At 39.8% G+C, this 19,530-nt stretch overlaps 2 protein-coding genes across 3 annotated transcripts in view; one reads left to right on the plus strand and one right to left on the minus strand.

The window, feature by feature from the left end:
* Nucleotides 1-140: 140 nt before the first annotated feature.
* On the plus strand, nt 141-3,164 carry mrpl2 (mitochondrial ribosomal protein L2). The gene is made up of 8 exons (XM_042010257.1): nt 141-235; nt 788-871; nt 962-1,130; nt 1,450-1,591; nt 1,687-1,802; nt 1,891-2,001; nt 2,103-2,176; nt 2,262-3,164. Exons 2-8 carry the CDS (start codon nt 800-802, stop codon nt 2,469-2,471), a joined length of 894 nt encoding a protein of 297 aa, XP_041866191.1. The 5' UTR covers nt 141-235; nt 788-799; the 3' UTR covers nt 2,472-3,164.
* The window catches only part of zmp:0000000755 (phosphofurin acidic cluster sorting protein 2), a 47,940-nt gene continuing 30,960 nt past the window's right edge, over nt 2,551-19,530 (minus strand). The window contains exons 8-25 of one of the 2 annotated variants that reach the window (XM_042010255.1): nt 19,289-19,348; nt 17,320-17,471; nt 15,805-15,898; nt 14,901-14,987; nt 13,513-13,640; nt 12,632-12,764; nt 12,405-12,509; nt 12,037-12,143; nt 10,910-11,064; nt 10,707-10,817; nt 9,085-9,187; nt 8,385-8,417; nt 6,389-6,431; nt 6,253-6,295; nt 6,008-6,146; nt 5,684-5,910; nt 5,378-5,491; nt 2,551-5,255 (exon numbers count right to left, since the gene is read on the minus strand). In XM_042010255.1, the coding sequence (XP_041866189.1) occupies nt 5,140-5,255; nt 5,378-5,491; nt 5,684-5,910; nt 6,008-6,146; nt 6,253-6,295; nt 6,389-6,431; nt 8,385-8,417; nt 9,085-9,187; nt 10,707-10,817; nt 10,910-11,064; nt 12,037-12,143; nt 12,405-12,509; nt 12,632-12,764; nt 13,513-13,640; nt 14,901-14,987; nt 15,805-15,898; nt 17,320-17,471; nt 19,289-19,348 (1,950 nt within the window). In that variant the 3' untranslated portion in view covers nt 2,551-5,139. The remainder of the gene's footprint in view (nt 5,256-5,377; nt 5,492-5,683; nt 5,911-6,007; nt 6,147-6,252; nt 6,296-6,388; nt 6,432-8,384; nt 8,418-9,084; nt 9,188-10,706; nt 10,818-10,909; nt 11,065-12,036; nt 12,144-12,404; nt 12,510-12,631; nt 12,765-13,512; nt 13,641-14,900; nt 14,988-15,804; nt 15,899-17,319; nt 17,472-19,288; nt 19,349-19,530) is intronic. The other variant, XM_042010256.1, reaches the window with a different exon arrangement.

The following is a 19,530-nucleotide window of genomic DNA, read 5'->3' on the forward strand; positions in this document are numbered from 1 at the left end:
CATCATTATTGACTGTATCGTAGCAGAATTAAAGTTGTTAAAGTAAAAAAAATGCTGGTATAATTTAAACAATGAAACATTTATATGTCATAGATTATTCATTATATGGTGTTAACAATACAAATTATTTAATAAAAGAAGGAGCTGGCTATTACGTCATCAGTGCGCGACATAGCGTGCAGGACTGTGAAGGACGCCGACGAGAAGTTCGAAATGAAATAAGTGAAATATAAAGGTTGGTTTAATATTGCCATTATTTTGGGTTGTGTTGCGGGTTTAACCTGAACGTAACAGATAGGCAGTCATACAAATGACAATTAGAGGTAGTTACTGAGCCGCACTAATCTGCATTGGTACCAGAGTCTAGCTAGTTTGCTTGTCGTTTAACACCTCAGGTTATAAAAGGCGAAGAAATACAAACATGAATCAGCACATCATCAAAGGATGGTGCCATTGTGTTATTTGACTTGTTTACTTGTTAATTGATTAACACGAAATAGGTTACGACCAGAACTAGAGGTAGCAGGAAACAAATGGAGCATTTCACTCTTCAAAGCTAATTCAAAGCAAAAAAAAAAAAAAAAAAAAAAACAGAAGCAGCAGTTTTATAAAACGTATATTTAATATGAAAATCACATAATTTAAATGCCTAATAATACATGTGAATAATCCAGTATCTTGTTAAAGTTTGATTTGTAAGAGGCCCATTCTTAAAATTCTGATAACAGAAATTATAAATGTATGATTGAACGATCAGACCACGTTTATTTTCCTCTTCTGTCTGCAGGACGTTGCTGTGATGGCGGTGTCATGTTTAACTCGAGCTCTGTGCTCCCTCACCCTCTCTCAGCCTGCTGTGATGCCCTCGCAGGTGAACTCACCTCCTGTTCATACTTGCAGCTATTCAGCATCAATACAGCCACCAAACAAGCTCTTTTACTTTTTCTTTTTGCATTGACAGGCTGTCACCCAGCTGAAACTGGGAGCTCTGGTGTCCAGTACAATCAGCCAGTGCAGAGGCTTTCTCACCACAGCCCCTCTGGAGCAGAACAGGACTTGCTGGAAGCAGAGGGAGAAGTACACCATCAAGCCGATTGGAATGAAAAAGACAGGAGGCCGAGATCATACAGGTAAAGACTGTGGTCAATGTAGGAGAATGAGATTTGTAATTTTCTGTTTATAAGAATGATAGGATGATGAAATAAAGTTTTATCTAAAAAGACAAGCACTAAAACAGCATGTTTGGAAATAATACGAGTCTGTTTAATTATAATTAATATTTAGATGTAAATGTACAATATGTGTGTTGTAGTTTTTACCAAATGGAAAACAAATTAATTGCTTTGAAGTTGAGCTCAGCTTTAGGTCGAGTGCCAGCAGAGATCTGTTATGTAATTGCTCTGGTAACAGCTGTGAAACTTGCTTGAAACTTTTCTCTCTTCTCCTCAGGGAAGATACGCACGCATGGGATCGGTGGAGGCCATAAACAAAGGTACCGGTGGATCGATTTCCAAAGACTGCGCTATGAAGCCAACAAAGAGGACCAGCCTTTTGAAGAGAGGGTTGTTGAGGTGCGATATGATCCATGCAGGTGAGATTGGCTACTGTCACACTCCAGAACTTTAATAGCTACTCTAAAGATAATAAAATAGTAAATAAAAAAACACCTTCTTCTCCCTTATAAAGGTCTGCTGATATAGCTCTGGTAGCAGGAGGTAACCGCAAAAGATGGATCGTTGCGACAGAAAACATGAAAGTTGGAGACGTCATTAAGACATCTGGAGTTATTGGACGCATGGCAGGTATAAGATCAGATCTCAGTTCCTGCTCCAAAGCTGCCTGGATGGCAGAGTAATTGGCTCTTTGTAACTTGATTGGCTAACTTTGCAGTATCAGCCAATGAGGGGGATGCCTACCCACTGGGAGCGCTTTCTGTGGGGACACTGGTAAACAACCTGGAGGTAAAACCAGGGAAAGGAGCAGAGTACATCCGTGCTGCAGGTAATCCATTACAGCTAAAAAGAAAAAAAAAAAAAGAAATGCACTTTGTAAATCTGACTGAGGTTATTATAAAATAAATGTAATTATTTGTTGGTTATCAGGCACAAGCGGCGTTTTGCTCCGTAAAGTAAATGGAACAGCAATCGTTCAGCTTCCTTCCAAGCAGCAGGTTCAGGTAAAGATGAGTTAATTTGACTCTATTAAAAGATTTTTTTTCTTTTGCTTCTTTGAACTGAATGCTATCTTGTTGACACACACAGGTATTGGAGACCTGCATGGTGACAGTGGGACGAGTGTCCAACATTGACCACAACAAACGGATCATTGGCAAAGCTGGCCGAAACCGCTGGCTTGGCATTCGCCCTTCCAGCGGCTTGTGGCAGCGGAAAGGAGGCTGGGCAGGACGCAAGATTAAACCTCTGCCTCCGATGAAGAGTTACGTCAACTTGTCCTCAAGCTCTGCCAACTAAGACATTAGTCTGGACATGCTTTGCTCATGGATGGCTTGCAATGAAGTGAAATGGGAAGAAAATGCAAATAAAGACAAGCTGTTTGTACAGAAGATTAAAAATTTTATTAAACACAACTGCTTGTGAGAGCATGAAAAGAACCAAAACAATATAAAAAATCCAAAACATATTTACATCTATAGTAAAACATGCAGAGTAACCCATATTTTTAGTGGTGAATTTAAAAATACTGTCTTGTAATTTAAAACAGGATTTGTGCAAAGACACTGGGTGGCATTTCAAGTAACAGGAGCAATGAGATGGCATGATGTAACTGTAGTTTGATCAGTAAAGAAAGGTAACACTGATGTTGGTTTCTTTTTGGAGTGCTAAATTATAGTGACGAAGTGAGCATGCCTGCTCATTGATCCAGTCTTGTAAAACACCCCCATGCTACCTCTGGATTTAGGGAAAGACAGAAAAAAAATGAGGTCAAATACTGCAATTTTGCTTTTCATAAAGTATTCCATTGGCTAACCTGCATAAATTTCCTCAAACAACTTTGCCCGGGTTAGCACTATGCACAGCCAGAGATTGCAAATACACGAGGGCCATTCGGACCCAATTCTAAAAGATGGAAATGGGAAAAGTTCACTGTACAGTAACAGGCAGACACAAGGTGGTAGCTGCAAAATAAACTCCAAAAATCAACTGACAAAAAAAAAAAAGGCAGCGGACAGCCATGATGGTATTTCAGTCCTCACAGGGAACTGAAAGCCACCATTAGAAACACATCGTCTTAACTATAGATAGTGGTTTACATGTCAAATTTAACACCTTGAAACTAAAGTGTGTCCCAATTTGAGCTACTCTGCGTATAAAACCACATGAAAGTGCATTACAAAGTGAGGGAAATGTATGAGAAATAACATACCTAATAGTGTTTGCATTGTCAACTTCATAGTAATGAGTTCTGGAAATATATTTGGCATTCATGTTTAGAAATAAAGGTACATTACTTGTGCTTTTAATTTAGTGGAAGGGGCGTTTACAATTCACAATAGTATATATTGTATATTTATTTATATACAGCAATAAAAAAAGGAAAAGCCAGCCTATCAAAGCTAGTAAGTCTTCACTTTATAAAAAGCAAACTCATTTAGAAGGCCCTTTGTCAAAGGTTTTCCTATTGCAAAAGTTTCACGTTAACATTATTCAGGGCGTACCATCAAACAAATAGCACGCTTACACAGACTCACTGGCAGTGACTTGGACATCTGGCAAGACTCCATACGCTTGTCGTCATGTTTTAAAAGCAACTTGAGCATTTGCATGGCGCTCCACTCTACAGTCAACGCATGGTTCGAGTCAGGAAAACTCATTCTTCCCTCGCCGACCCTTTCGCCATGTTTTAGGTTTGCTGTGGTGAAGCTGTTCTCAAAGACACAACGGCAACTGCTTTGTCAGAATTTATACCCATCTTATAAATTACTTAAGATGCTAACATGGCCAAATAAGGATTTTTAACAGGTACATTTGTTAAATGAACAAGTCAGTAATTTTAGTACTGATCTCCACAGGGACCACAGACACATTAAATGCACAATTTTAGTTTCTAGTATAACACGCTATAAAGTTTGGCTGAGCTGCAAGCTCTTTTACATGGATTGTATATCAAACTTTGGCACATCACTGCACAGTCCAGTATTAAGTAAGTTACTGCAGAGTAAGCTGGTACATCATGCTGAGAACTGGGCGGCCATATTTACCATTTCTATTCTGCTGCAACCTGAAATTACACAGAGAAAAGGCCGAATTCCAACACAGGCGAGAACTGCAGCAGACAAACTACGACACGGGTCATACGTCGCAAATAAATTTGGCGATCAGCTGTTAGAATTAAAATATAGCGATACCCTGCTTCTAACAGGTTGTTACTGTACAGTCTGAATGTATACCAACATGAAAAATGTTAGTACTTTTAATAATGAACTTATGTGATGAACTGTTTACAAGTTATTAGCTACATTCATCATAGCTACTTTCTAATATATCTTTTTTTTTGTCTTGTTTTGCTTTTGTGTGCTTCAAAGCAACAAGGCAAAAACAACGTTCCTATAAAAAAAAAAATAATGACCTTTTTCAGAAAGTAAAGGGACGAGTATGAAAACTGAGCACTGAGTTAGAAGGATTCCATCTAGATTCACAGCAATATTCCAACTTTGAACAACAAACACAAACACGGTCTGCAACAATCTCACACACGCCACTGCACATCACCATCACACTTCTCCATTTGTCTATAGAGTAACAATAAATGTAGGATTTCACAGAAATAATAAAAATGTTAACAAAAACAAAGTGCAAACACAGCTGCCATTATCGAAATGTGGCAAAATAGTTGAAAACCTCAAAATACCTCAGAGGCGGTAGCACAAATCTTACAAAATAGTACTTGTTCTTTTTGTAGTGTGTAAAAAAAAACAACAACACCCAACAACATCGAAAACATCAAATAGACGACGTGAAATCTGCGTATTGAACACGTGGTTGTGAGTCCGTTAGATTTCCACAGGAAAACTATTACTTTCGGGGGCGGCCATGTTGGCTTTTCCTCTAGTTCTCTGCAGCCTCTGGGTGAGACAAGTGCAGCGGAGAGTCTGGTTGGCTGAGTGGACGGTGACCAGGGTCACACCGGCTTCGTGTAACCAAAGATTCCCACCGGGAAGTGCTTGACATGTGTTGGCCACTGAGCAGCGAGCTGGAAAAACTTGACATCGTTCCACTCAACTCCATCAATAGTGACTAATGGTGGGAAAAAAAAGGGATTAAAGATGATATATAACATAGTGAGTCATTTTCAAATCTGTTCCATGATGCGTCATCAACACCAGATGGCAGTGCAGCTTCACCTGCATCTGTCTTACCTCTCAGCATCGTGTGCTGGTGCTTGGCTGTGCAGATCAACCTGCTGATGCCATCGATCACTTGGCTCTTAGAGTCCAGCTCTTTCTCCTTGGGCTTCTTGCTAAGAAAAATCACTGCAAAGTGAAGAAGAGTGGGCTGAGTTAAAAAAAAAAAAAAAAAAAAAAGAAAGCATTTCTTTCCCAAAGTTTTGGGGCTTCAAACAGCTGCTGCAATAATAAACAAGTGTCTAGATCAATGAAGCTAAACTGGTGGAATGCTCTTTTAGTTAGAAGCTTTACATTTTCTAGGTCGAAACGTTAGCTAACCTTTCTTGTAACCCTTCTCCTTGGTGACCACAGTCATGGCCATGCTGGGGGGAGGAGTGAGCTCCCCTCCGCTGGGCAGGCGGCTGACTTGTAGTGAACGGAAGTTGCTCTTCAGGGTGTTCTTTAATCCCACATCTCTCTTCTCTCCCTCTTTCTTCTTCTCCGGGCCATGCCAAGTCCAGTAATCCACCTGGAGCCCCATCACCTCACTGCCCGAACATGGAGAGCTACGAAGGATAAAATAGGGCACAGAGTAAACCATGCTAAAACGCAGCTGAAAATAAAAGCTACAGTGGGAGAGAAAAGTGGGATGTAATGTCGTACCCTGCTCCAGACAGGGCGGTGGACACAGAGGGAGACTGTGGGGGGGTGCTCCCAATCTCCTTCCCATACGGGCCAGCCGATGGGGGCGTCGGGGAGGACAAAATGCTTGTGTTGCCTCCCATCGCATCGTCTGAGTCCACTGTGATTTGTAAGGGAAAAAAAAAGCATGTCATTAAAGAAAAATAACAAAAGACACAAACTTTATAAATGACGATAATATTTAAAAAAAAATCACAGTTACATACTTGAGGTTGAAAGGCTTTGCTCCACAATTCCAACTTTCACAACCTGCAAGAGAGAACAAGTCTCAGTGTAAAACATCAACAAACCAGAACAAATTAATCATGTTTGGCTGATTTTGTGTGGGAAACCGATTCTTACCCCAATAAATGGCACGAATTTCTGACAGGAGTCCTCATCAGGGCTGTGGATGAAGAGTTAAAAAAAAAAAAAGGAAAAAGTCTGTGAGGATAGCAAGAAGTGGGTTTGAACATTTTAACACTCCAGAAGTGCACACAAACAATGGTCCTGGAGGAAAGATGGCTGTGGGATGGCTTACACCATGTCCCATCGCAGCGGAAATGGCACATGATTGGCTCTGGTGGAAGGGTCACGTTACAATGAGATGAATGGAAAGGACCGCTCCTTACAACCTGAACTAGAGGGAGCCTCTCTAGTCAGCTATTGGTAGGATAAGAGATCTATTTTTACATGTAATCAGAGGGGAGAGTTAGGCCCAGACTTGGTGGGTGTGCAGCTACTTGACAAAATTACTTTTTAGTGTTGAGTAAGTCACCCCTTTCAACAGTACATGTTTTTGCAAAGAGGAAAAGCATGAAGTCTACGATGTGCTGCTTCTACAAGCCGAGTAGACTGGATCCATATCAACTCTAGTTTCCCCAAAAATCTTCATGCTTGCTATGCATCCTCATGCAGGATATCTTTCTTTGATTCTAGTGTTTAAGGAAAAAAGTGGTCTGCACCAAGTCTGTGCAGTTTTCTGTATGAAATAATCAGTCTCTCACATCACTTGTACAAGAAATCTGGTTTACTGTTTACACTGCTACTTTAATGATTGGAGCAACGTTTGTTTTTACTAAGCTCTTTTAAGGTCTTTCTCAGTCTTTCAATCAGGCTGAGGTCTAGACTTTCACTAGGTCACTGAAACATCTCGACTCTTCTCTTTTTCAGTGATTCTGTTATATATTTGTTGATGTGTTTAGGGTCCTTATTCACTGACACAGTTCAGGTCTAGCATTACATGTCAGACCGCTTTACATTTGACTGGACAATATTTTGGTAAACAGAGCAACGCTCAACTCAGTGACTGCAAGGTCAAGCCCAAATCATCAGCCCTCCACCACCGTGCTTGACAGTCAGTATGAGGTTTGTGCTGCTATGCTGTCTTTTCCTTTCAAAGCACGCTGTTCCAGAAATCATGTGGTTTGCTCAGGTGAAGCTTTGCAAACCAAATGTTTTTTTTCTGAGACTCTTTCAAACAAATATGTTCTTTTAAAGTTATGTTTTCCACATTTCTGATTAGAATCAGATCATCTTTCTATTTATTATGTTCTGATACATAAAACCTTAAAACTGAAAGGATACTTTCTTTTTTGAAGATGTTATGCATGACAATTTCAAGGTTTAGCAAAGTGAACTGAAATCCTGACAAATAGCTAGTTTCAACACAAATGTATTGAATGTGGCTGTGCCATCAAAGATTTTAGACGTGTCTTAAATTAAAACAAATTCGACACTGTTTACATTGTAAACAAGGAAACATCTGCCCAACCGAAAACAAATGACAGTAAACAGAAACTTAAAAAGGAAACAACAAGTATCCTGAGCTGTAAAAATGTGGTGCAAATGCAAATCCTTCATAAGGTAGGCATTGTTGCAATTTATGTTTATGTGGGTGTATATGTGGGGGAAAAAAATCAACTTTTTGTGAATAGCTAGGATATTTCATGCAGTTCGGAACAGAAACAAAAGAAAACTGATAATTTATTCCCAGTTTTAGTTGTTGGTGTATTTTATGCAAATGAATGAGAATACTTAGTAAACAAATCTAAAACAAAGATATGTCTGTTTTGGTTTTAACATCACTTATGGGGTTAATAATGAATATGCATCAGAACACCAATTCCTTATGCAAACATTTGTTTTAAAGGTTGTTAGGCAAATCTTCACAGCAACAACACAGAAGACAGAGAAAGAATCAAAGTCACACCAAACCACAGGAACAACTCAGGACAAAGTGAAGTTAGAGTGAGCATCGAATGTGAAAAGGGAAATGTTAAGACACAGCAAGGAAATCAGGCCAAATGGAGAAGGGAAAATAAGGAGGGCAAAACAAAACAAGAGTTGAGTTAGATACCTGATATAAAAATCAAAATACAAACTTCTTTTCCTTGAAAGCAAATCAAAGGGGAAAAGGGGAGGAGAAGGAATGCAACAGTGTTAAAACTGTGTTGTATTTGGTACCTTCTGACCAATAGGAAGCCACTCTTACTAAGAGGGAAAGGGTTTGGTCAAACCTCGGAAAGAAAACAAGCAAATGCACAGAGAAATGCAAAGGGTTGTCTCGCTGAATGAGTCTGTGTTTGCGTATTAGTCTTTGAGACAACTGGGTCAAAACATTAGACAAAGTTCTAATTGCCACTATTTTAAATGTCCCATAAATATTTGCTTTACGGAGTAAATAAAACCAAAACAAAACATTTATAGTTAAGCAAAAGCTGTTTTTTTGTGAGTCTAATGTGTTAACTAATTCCCATAATTCTCAGCAACTTGTGTGCTTGTTTAATGTATGTACCTGTAGCTGCATGCTGGCATGCATAGTCATTCAGACATGTCCCTCATGCAGTTTAGCTGGTTTCTACTTATAAAAGAGCTGAAATCATAATGATGACTAAGACTAAATTTTAGTTAAACAAAATAGAAGACAATACTATGATAATACTACTTGTTAGAAAACATTGCAACAAAGGTTTGTTATAAGCACAAATGGCACAAATACATACATGCATACATTCATACACAAATATGCAGTGAATAAATATGCAGAGTTAGTTTACCTCTTTTGTTTGTAGGTGAGCATGGCTTCTGAGATGGGAAACTGGTGGGACACATTGGCACCGGCCAGATACTGAATGACTCGTCCTGCTACATCTATGTTATCTGCAGGGAGCAGAGAAACCGATCGTTACCCACATGCCTCTGCTGTTTTATGTCTGATTAACAAGCTGCAAGGCAACTGATGCAAATGCAAATTTTCCACATACATCAGATTGCTAGGAGACGGTGCATTAATCATTTACATCCCACTGAATTAAGGAGACAGGGAATGCTGCGTGTTAAATGCCATTAAAATGTGGGTTAAATCAGCCGGATGACACAATTACAAGAGAAACTGAATACTAAACAAAAGGCTTGTAGATAACATGAAGCCCTGCATTCATCTTTGGCAACTTAAAATGTTGATTTACACATTTTAACACAAATCTATCTTCAATTGCTTTTAAGCATTTCTTTAAAGTGGAAACACATATAAGCCATTCCTTTCAGAAACAGTCTTGTTTTGGGATAACAGCTTCCCAACACTTTCTGGCATCTGTCATTTCTTTTCCACGTGACCCCTCCTCTCCGAGATGCGTCTCTGTGCTGAGTGACACTGTGACTCTGGCACCTTTAAGGATTAAATTTCATAAATTAATAAGTGAAAATAGGAGTTGCTAGTCAGGCTAGTTGAGACAGGAAAAGTGATGAGAGTGTGTGATGATATGCCACGCTGTCATGGATGCTGGGATGTTAGCGACATCTTATAAAGATGGTTTTTCCGCTTCCTCAGTGTACTGTCACACTTGCCTGGTAGAGCTGATCATGGTTAAAAATTCTAACAAATCCAAATACATCAGTGTTGTGTTTATTTTATGGAGTCATATTCGGTGGATTTTATGAGTCACTGTATTGATAATAAAGGCTTTTGATCTTTTAAACTAACTGAAAACATGTTTTTTACTTGCTGTGGACAGGCACGTTTAACATTTGGCTCTGAGGAATGAAGTGGAATGTGACATGATTTCAGAGGCTGATCATACAAAACGACAGGCTCATAGCAAACAGGAATTTAATATGCGTCTAAACAAACTAACGTCAACTTCATATTCCTTACAGAGAAGGAAGATGGAACTAAAACCTCAAAGCTTAATAAAAAAAACATATTATGGGGGACAAACTGAAAAAATGTCCAAGAATGACCAAGTTCAAAGAAAATCCATTTGATTTGCACATAGACGAATACTTCACTATGTGCAAACATATGTATTTTTTTTTTTAAATATGAACGTATAAACATGAGCACTGAATGTAAATAGGGGCTGGTTGGCTGATTAACTGTTTGTGGAGAAGGGTTGAGTCTAAATAAGCTTGAGCCTCTTTCCTTTGAGCATGTTATCCAACATGACTGTTGTGTAGTAATATTTGATTATTTAACATATTCAAATAAAGAGTTAAGAGTTAGAATAAGAATGGTCTAAAACTGGCCGTTGCTTTCATTTGCAATAAGAAGAAATGATTTCTCCCACTCTTAATCAGCCTTTGACCTGTAATCTGACTCCATTTCTTTCATTTTCAAGTTGGCTACTCATTAGAGATGCAGTCTTGCTTTAGAGCTTGATTAGAGAGAGACGTGTCCTACCTGAGGTGGGCCGTTCTGTCCTGCAGAACAGCTCCCTCCATGCAGTATCCATAAAGATGCTGTTGAAGCGACTATCAAAGGAAGCCACATACTTTGCAAGGGGATGAGAACCTGTGTAAAAATGCAGAAAAAAAAACTCTATGTGAAAAAGAAAAACACTATCTTTGACTGGACCTCGCACTCAGACATACCAGTTGACGTACCAATGGGAATCACCAGGAAACGTATATAACTGAGCCAATCAGGAGTCTTATTGGCCAGCTGCTCCACAAAGAACCTCAGGATGGTACTGAGGTAACTCTGGTCGCCTGCTACCGCCACCTTCATCGTCGGTGGTGTCTGTGCATTGCAGTTGCAGCTGCAAAAGTTTAAGAAGAGGACAGAGAAAATGAATAATAAAGAAAAGACAAAAATCCAATTTATGAGAAATGTGGGTCAGAGATGGTGCGTGAAAGAAATTATAGGAGTCTAAAAGATAGATTTATATATTAATAAGCACTTCCTGCTTTACAGCTGGTCTCACCTACTTTAAGAGCCAGACTGTGCCTTGTCAGAATTTGTTAAGCTTAGTACTTGCAAGTATCTGCAAGACCTTTTTCAAACTAAAAAAAAAAAAATCTATAAAAGAGTGATAATAAAGTCAAGCTGCAGTCAGTTCAGTTGGGTCAATAAAGTTTTACAAAGTTGTCTCTACATGGGATTGAATTTTTTGCAGGTTATAATCAATCAAAAACTAAATCCAGAACTTTTAAGATAAACAGTATTTGGATGAGATATATTGTTCAATAGCAGAACTAGAAAATCAAATATGCCTCTCTTACTCTCAGTGGCAACATTAAAATCAGACTGGCAGCTAAAGGCTGTGACAGTGCTGGGTGAGCATGATAACATCATAGACGTGCATGGTTCTAGGTGGCATGGCCTCTCGAAGCATCAGCTTGACTGAGGAGCAGATGTGTTAAGTGTTGACAAGCTGCAGTTCAGCTGGTTTAAGGAGACAAGTTTAACAGAATAAGTATAGCAAAACTGACACAGCCTTGTCTCCTACTATCATGGCATCCCAAGAAGAAGACAGCCAAGCAGATGGGTCGAGGAAAGAGAGAGGAAAGCTGCAACTATAACCTATCATGAGAAAACACGAAGAACATGTGCAGACAGAAAGCACCTCACTGACATGACTGACAGAGTCCAGGAATTCTCTGGCAGGGTGCCACTATAAACAGCCATGACTAGCAAAGGATCGGTCCGAGATAACAGGGGAAACAAGATCACACTTTCTGATGGCTTGTGTCATTTAACCAAAGTGTGTGCATGTATATACGTGACTCACAATCTCTGGATGCGAGTAACGATAGTGTTGAAAGCAGCCTGAACATCTGCAGCAGAGCATGTGGAGACAATGGGCTGGCCCTGTTCATGGAGCAAGTCGGCTACATACTGTACAGAAACAAACAGAGAGATACGAAGAGTTAATGGGTATACAAGAGGCAGTGCTGGTCGGCTTGGAAACACATGCTACTGCGATGCCAATATATAAAAGCAAACACTGCATTAGAATATTGTGTTTGCATGTCGTGTAAAGCTTGAAGCATAGCTAACAAGACGGCCCCATTCTTCATGATTCTTGTTTCTGCTGCACATATGAACAAATGTATGTAAAAAGGAATTGTGAAGACTCGTGTATGGAAAAACACACACCTGTCCTTGCCACTCTGTAGTGTTGATGAGAATGATACTCTCTGGCAGACGTTCATCTGAGATGAGTATCTGGTTTAGCTGGTCGTACACAGACTTTCTGGGAACCTTCAGGAGAGATGAGTAGCAGAGGGTCACACACTGAAACAAGCCAGTACATTTCCAACGGAATAAAAACATCTGAAAAACATTGATCTAGAACGTCATACTTATGGGTGTGTGACATTTACTTGCGCAATTAGTCGTGAGTCTGGCGAGCACTCGCTGTCGATGCTGCTGGTCCTGTCGCTCTGCGCCTTTGAGTTTTGTCTGTCTTTCATGGAGGTGCTGCGAGGACGTCTCTGCAGCCTGTTCTCCACTTTACTGAGGACGCAAAACACAAGGAGCTCAACATAATGTCAGAGAGGGTGAGGAACCTAATAAACTGGTTTTAAGACTAGGGCTGGGTGTCGTCACTAATTTCCTGAATCGATTTGATTCAATTCACAGAATAGAAGAATATAATAGAGAGCCTTTATTGTCATTATACAAAGTACAATGAGATTTAAATAAGGAGCGCTGTGAGCCGCTGCGTCCGTGTGCACCGCCATCTTTTGCGTCGGCGCGCACAGCAGCCTGTTTTAATTTGATTAAATCTGATTCGATATCAATTCATTTACAGCTAATTGTGTAACACCACCTATTTTTCTTGAATATAAAACACATTCTTAGATAAATGTGAGCGCTAATATGCTGCAAAATACTTTAAAGATGACTGTAATCCACACTGGTGAATGAAAACATGTAAATGTGACATTATCTCAGCAAGAGAAGCGGATTTTGGACGAAGGCGACACAGGAAACCAGTTGTGTGTATATGTGCTAAGATCTCGCTGAGCCTCGATAAGTCACACAAAGTAGAGTCACGTCATCGGAAAAGAAGACGTGTAAAAAAGATCAATCTCCAAGTTTTATGAATAGATATCGAATTTGTTAAATTTAAGAGAATGGCAAAAAGAGAATGATTGTTTCTAATAACATGTAAAGTTTAACGTGCATAATAAATACAGATGCTGATTTCATTTGCTTTTCTGACTGTTTTTTTTTCCAGATGTAGTGATGAACAGTGTACCTGGGAGACATGTGGTTTTGGGATTCTGTCTTGCAGAGCTTGCCAACAGTGCTGGTCATACGTTCAGTGTTGACATCCCAGCTGTTCACCTCCCCTGGAACTGGTCCACTGTCGTCAGTCTCTGGCTCCTGGACCCCAAAGACAAAGCAAATATGAGCCAAGAGAGCTGAAGGAGGACATGACTGATGTTCATCATGCTCCGCAGGTATTGTCTGCACCGTTCCGAAAATGCTACAAAAACTGGAATTCTGTAACTTTTCACAAACAATGGAAAACAAAGAAGTAAAAAATTGTAAAGGAGTGGTTCAGCGGGCAAACACCATTTCCACATATAAACTGCCCTCACAGAGTCCAGACCTGAGTGGGACCCTCTTATTCCTTGATAGGGACTGTTACTACTTTATGTTTGAATGTGCAAGGACAGACATCAGAAAAAAAAAACATGAAACATCAAAAGGGTGCCTTGTAGCTTTTTATTCCTTTATGCACAGTGGCTCATGTTTTGACCCAAATAAGTGGCAGAACTGACACACAGCTCCAAAAAAAAAAAAAAAAAAAATCTATGCATTTGCCCCTTTATGTTATTCAGCTCTCTGAAATCCACTATCCATGAAGAGTACCAGAATCTCTGTGCTGACAGCTTAGATTTAATGTTTGTGTCTATGGCAGGCAAAAGAAAAAAAATGCAACACCTAGAAAACTTTAATCGAAGATATTTCAGTACCTTTCCAAGTCCTTTTTAAGACCTGCAAATAGAATGTGTCATGTCTAATCAAACTACACCATTCTCTGTTTCTGTGTGGTGCATCTGCAGCCAGCACTGTAAGGGGAAATAAAGCTGAGGTGAAGCATTAGGTTAGGAGCTGCTGGCCGGTGAAGAACTGTGCTTAGTTTTTTTTAAGGTTGAAATAAAGATGCAAGCCCACTTTGACAGAAGACACTAAATGTCTTGGTTTCTCAGCTGGTAGCTTAGGAAACATTGCTCCTGCAGCTTTGATATCACTTCAAATTGGGTTAGTGGAGCGGTGCGCTGAGACGGCTGCCTTGTACGCAGAGGGGGAGCCGCGGCTAGATGAACAAGGTTATGCTGACCTGACAGCAGCAAAACCACAACAAACCCCAATGCCCCTCTTTCAGTCCTCATCAGTCAGGAGTTATCCAGCATGGAGCTGCCTTGTCTGCTTTACTGATCCATAATGGATGACTGTGCTGTTTGGTTTGTCTGCCCTTGCTTACCCCCGCCCTCTGTTCTTTTTCTCAGAAAACGACAAAGACCCATGGGAGGGCACTCAAGAGAAGAGGGTAGGGGGTTGGAAGAGGAAAAATGTAAGAAAGAGATGCTCAAGGGGATTTAGTTTAAATAATGCACTGCTGTTCCAAAAACATACCCGAACAGTTGTGTCTGCACTGCTGTCATCTTGATATCGGCCTCCTCCCTGCACTTTACATCTGTCCACGGTCAGAAACTCTCCGCTCTGCAGGATGAAAACACACGGCCACACATTAGTCACTTTTCCGGTGAAAACAAATGGCAACATTTTACAGCCCATCATTGTTGTTCACATATCAGCTCCAGAACAGGGAAACTCGCATGGTTATGTGCACAGGTTCACTCCACTGAAAGCATTGAAGTGCATCTTGTAACATCTGCTTCAATTTATTTTAATATCAGATCAAAGACTTTTCTCTCTGGCTGCAAAACATGTTTACAAAGTTGCAACGGACAACAACAAAATGGAGGCCACAGCAGTCTGAAATGCTCTGAGCTATTTCATTACAAGCTAAAATGGATTCCTAGATATTTATAAACATCTCTCTCTCCCTCTTGTCATCAGACTCAACATGTCTCTTTCTCTGCTCATGTTGTTCTAATAGCCCATAAATCTCTGAGTAGGAGTTGAGCATTGCTCCATCTAACTTCCTTGTGGAGCATGGAAGCATAGTTGTGTCTGAGTGTGCGTTGAGATGGTGGTGGAAAGGTCATCTGGTGTCGGTCCCTATAAATACAGATGGGCTGCAGGGGTGGGTAGGGTAAGGGCTCAAGTCTCCCCATCACTTTCTGTTGGTGGCTGCATTGCACTCATGCTCAGTCTTGCCTGTGTTATGTCTTTGGGAATCCCTGAGCTACAACAGCACAGAGAGCTGCCAGATATTTCAACAGTGGAGCAATTCCTTTATAGTCGCACTGTTTACAAGAAGGATCTCAAACAATTGAGAAGCACAGCTTCGTGGGTAAACAATGAGGCTCCAAAAGGCAAGTCTGCTCACAGAGTGGCTGGTTGATCAACTTACAGGACAGGACAACTCTCTCTGCTGGCTTTTTTGGCTGTGTATGCTTCCGATCTCGGTCTGGGAGCTGGAGTGGGACATCCCTTCAAAAAACGGCCTGAAAACAGACACAATTATAAATTATCATTAAGAACATGAAAAAAAAAACTCTTTTTATAACCTTTATATCTAAAAGAAATAAGGACATATTTGGAAGAAATTATTCAAAGGTTCTTAACATCACAGATAAATTCAGACCAAATTGGAAATGATGTGAATTTTCAGGCTAACTGAAGTTGGGGGATCAGAAAATTGGAGCAAAGTCAAGGTAACAAGTCAGTAACTTAGACTGGTAAAAAAAAACAACTTAGACAAAAGAGAGGTCTCTCTCTTATGATAAAGCATGAAGGATTTCCATAAAATTAAAAGAACTATAACTCAAATATCTTATTTATTCATCGGTTCATGTATGACAAAAGCTCTGAATGGATTTAGAAGTGGCTGCATGGTTGATTCCACAAGCCTAACACTGCATGTTACAAAGAAACAGCTTCGGGCTAAATGAAATAATCTGCGCCAGTTGACATCCTTGTTCATGAATTTACCATATGCAAATCATTGCACAGCTCTGGTGTTCATGCCAGCGTATTACATAGAAAGCAACTATCTTGACCACACACAAAACCAACAACTAGCTGCCAGGAACGTTTGTCATGTTACTGAAGCTCTGTTCAGGTTAAAAATGATGGTGTGTGACATTATCAAACTGTCAGCATTTTTTTTCCAGCTGATTCCCCTCATAGAACTATCTCTTGGTAAGAGTGCTCACTGGTTGGTCGTTAAGCATAGAAAAAGAGCAAATGAAAAGCTAACCTGTCACACATAATCTCTTCTCATTAATTCTCCAAAACAAGTCAAGCTTTTGATAAAATGTGATCATGTTAATTGAAAATACTGAAAAAACAAAGTAATACAGCCATTTTTTAAAACATCTAAGTAGTCTTTGCTTTTCCTTACTGTTTAACAAACTTTCTGTCATCCCCTTCCACTTGTGAGGCATAGATTTTACGCCCCAGGTGATCAGCTGGAAGTCATCTTTGCAGTGTTCATGTACCGTTTTATTTGTTCAGACACTATGGATACAAGAAAACCCAGCAGGGAGCCTCTTGTTGGAGGCCTTAAGTCAACACAAAGCTCAACGTGGTGCTTCACGGCAGACATCCTCACAATATGGTAGATATAAACTCAGTCTTTAAGACTGTTACCTGAAATGCTACTAGCTATTAAATCCAGTGATTAACTTATAGTCTTCAACGGCAGAGTTTGTACTTGTAGTTACACTGGTGGAGATCAGATAATCTACAACCAATTAATTCATTTTTTCTTGCCAATGTATGCGTTAATCTTTACCAGCAATATTTACCAACATTCCTAATGGTCTACATTATATCCAACATGTTAGCCATAGCACAAAATAAAGAGACATTTTAGCATTTATGAAAGGTGGCCCTTGAAGAAAACAGCTGAGAACAAACATACTTGAGTTTGGGCTTGGGAGTACTCAGGACACTCTCATTGTCCTCCATCTCTGGCCCACTGTCGCTCTGGTTGTACACTTCCAAACTGTCATACAACAAGTCCAGATCCTCCTCCACTTCCTGGGTCTGGTCCACTGGGTCAGAGTCCAGAACCTGCCACACAGGTTAGATTAATCTTCACAACAGGGATTGTTATCATGGCCATGAATAAATAGATATAGGAAGTCAATGTTCATATGCACCAGCTGGTCATTGCCACATATGGACTAATTGGGCTTAAAAGAACAAATAAGAACACAGAGGGTGATAAAATAAGAAAATCTATGCCAAGGAAAAAACAAAAAACAAAAAACAAAAAATTAAAAAATGGGGGGGAAAAAAATCTAAGTAATAAATACATCCCCAGCTTTAGCTCTCAGCAAGGTAATTAAAAGGTAAGTGAGTGATAGAGGCGAGCTAAGGTGCTGCACAGTGAGGATGTATATCATAGGAACTGAGCACAGGCAGGCTTGTGGACTAATCAGGTGATTAATGCCACTCCATAAGAGCAGGAGCTGGCGGGGAGCAGATAAACACAGTCTGTCCCCTCTCCTCTTCCTGGCTATGTATTTATAGAGCTGTAGCCTTGCACTCTTCCCTGCTACAAGAAAGAGATTAGTGACATGAACCACGATAAAAGATCACTGGGCCACCTGAAGCTTCCAGAACCATCCAGCAAAACACAACTATGAAGGCCTAGAGGTTATTGGAAGTGTCATTAGATTACATCACTTAAACAGCAATTGGTCCTTAGGGTTTTCATCACATAAAACTTAAAGAAGTGGGTGAAAGGAATGCCAGCCTTTATTCAGTTTGACAGCCTAGGCAGGAAGAATGATGCCACAGATGTCACTGACCCAACATCCATCCATCCATGATCCATCAGGCTTTCGTAGATAGATGGATGGAACTAAAAATAATAATTGGTGTGTTTTCATTCTTCCATTTTATACGTACATCTTATATACAGGCTTAATAAACAGGATGTAAATCTCAACAGCCTTGAAATCAGCTCTGCTGAATCATGTATTCATGAACTCTGCAGCTGTAACAGGTTACCCACCCATTACAGTGTGAATATGACACATCTGTTAATGACAAAATAATTTAAACATCATGTGACAGCTACATTTAACTGTGAAGTCACGTTGCATTTCCAAGCTTCATTGCAGACCAATTTTCCATAAATGACCTAAATGGTGTGATAAAAAAAAAACACATGGACAGAAAAATGGCCTGATGAAGATGTTTCATTCAGTGGAGTCGCTCTAAATATTCTTCAGATCTCAGACATGTTGATGTTAATATAACCTACAAATACTGGATCCATTTTAAGCCGCAATGACTCAGACATTACAACAATGACTGTTCAGCTGTGTGTTTTCCCGTTTTCGGCTTAACACCGAAGCAGGAGAAACACTCCGGCTGCTCCTAGCTGGACAGAGAGTTTTTTTTATAAAAAACCTGAAAATCCAGAGAAACCTTTATTTAAAGCTATTAAAGAAATACAAAATAAATCTCCATCATCAAATTGAAATGTAGGAAATTAGGCCATTAATGGCTTCTACATGTGAATGGCTGCTGATGGAAATGAATGAATCAGAAATCCATGAGGACACAGCTAATGCAGCTGGCCACCATGACGCTTTGACAGCGACTTCTTTACTGGTTACTCTCCTCCAGTCAGGAACACATTAGCAGTGATGTAGCTGTACACTGTACAGTGACAGTCAATACTGAGCTAATACTCTGATGCCTCAAGGGCAATTTAATAACTGAAAGTGTCACAGTTGACTAATAGGACTTGATAACAGAAGGGCAGAGAAATTTCAGCAGGTCATGGTGAAAAAAAAAACAAAAAAAAACAAAAAAACAATACCCCCCCCCCCCAAAAAAAAGCAATTTTGTTGATTGTTGGTTTTGCAACTCACCTCATCTGTAACCTTAAACCTCTTCAGCAGGGCCACAAATTTCTGTTTAAAATTAGGTTGCTGAAACAGAAAGGGGAAAAAAAAAAGTTAGACGTGAAATTATTTGAAAAAGAACCTACAAAAAGAAGAGAATGAATACCACAATTAAATGTGTATGACAGCTGGGCTCATGCTTATAAACTCTCCCAGTTACTGATCCACTGGATTAGTCATTCTTTGTAGAGACCATTATTATCAGTTCA

The sequence above is a fragment of the Melanotaenia boesemani genome, chromosome 16 (assembly GCF_017639745.1).
Source record: "Melanotaenia boesemani isolate fMelBoe1 chromosome 16, fMelBoe1.pri, whole genome shotgun sequence".
NCBI classification, from domain to species: Eukaryota; Metazoa; Chordata; class Actinopteri; order Atheriniformes; family Melanotaeniidae; genus Melanotaenia; species Melanotaenia boesemani.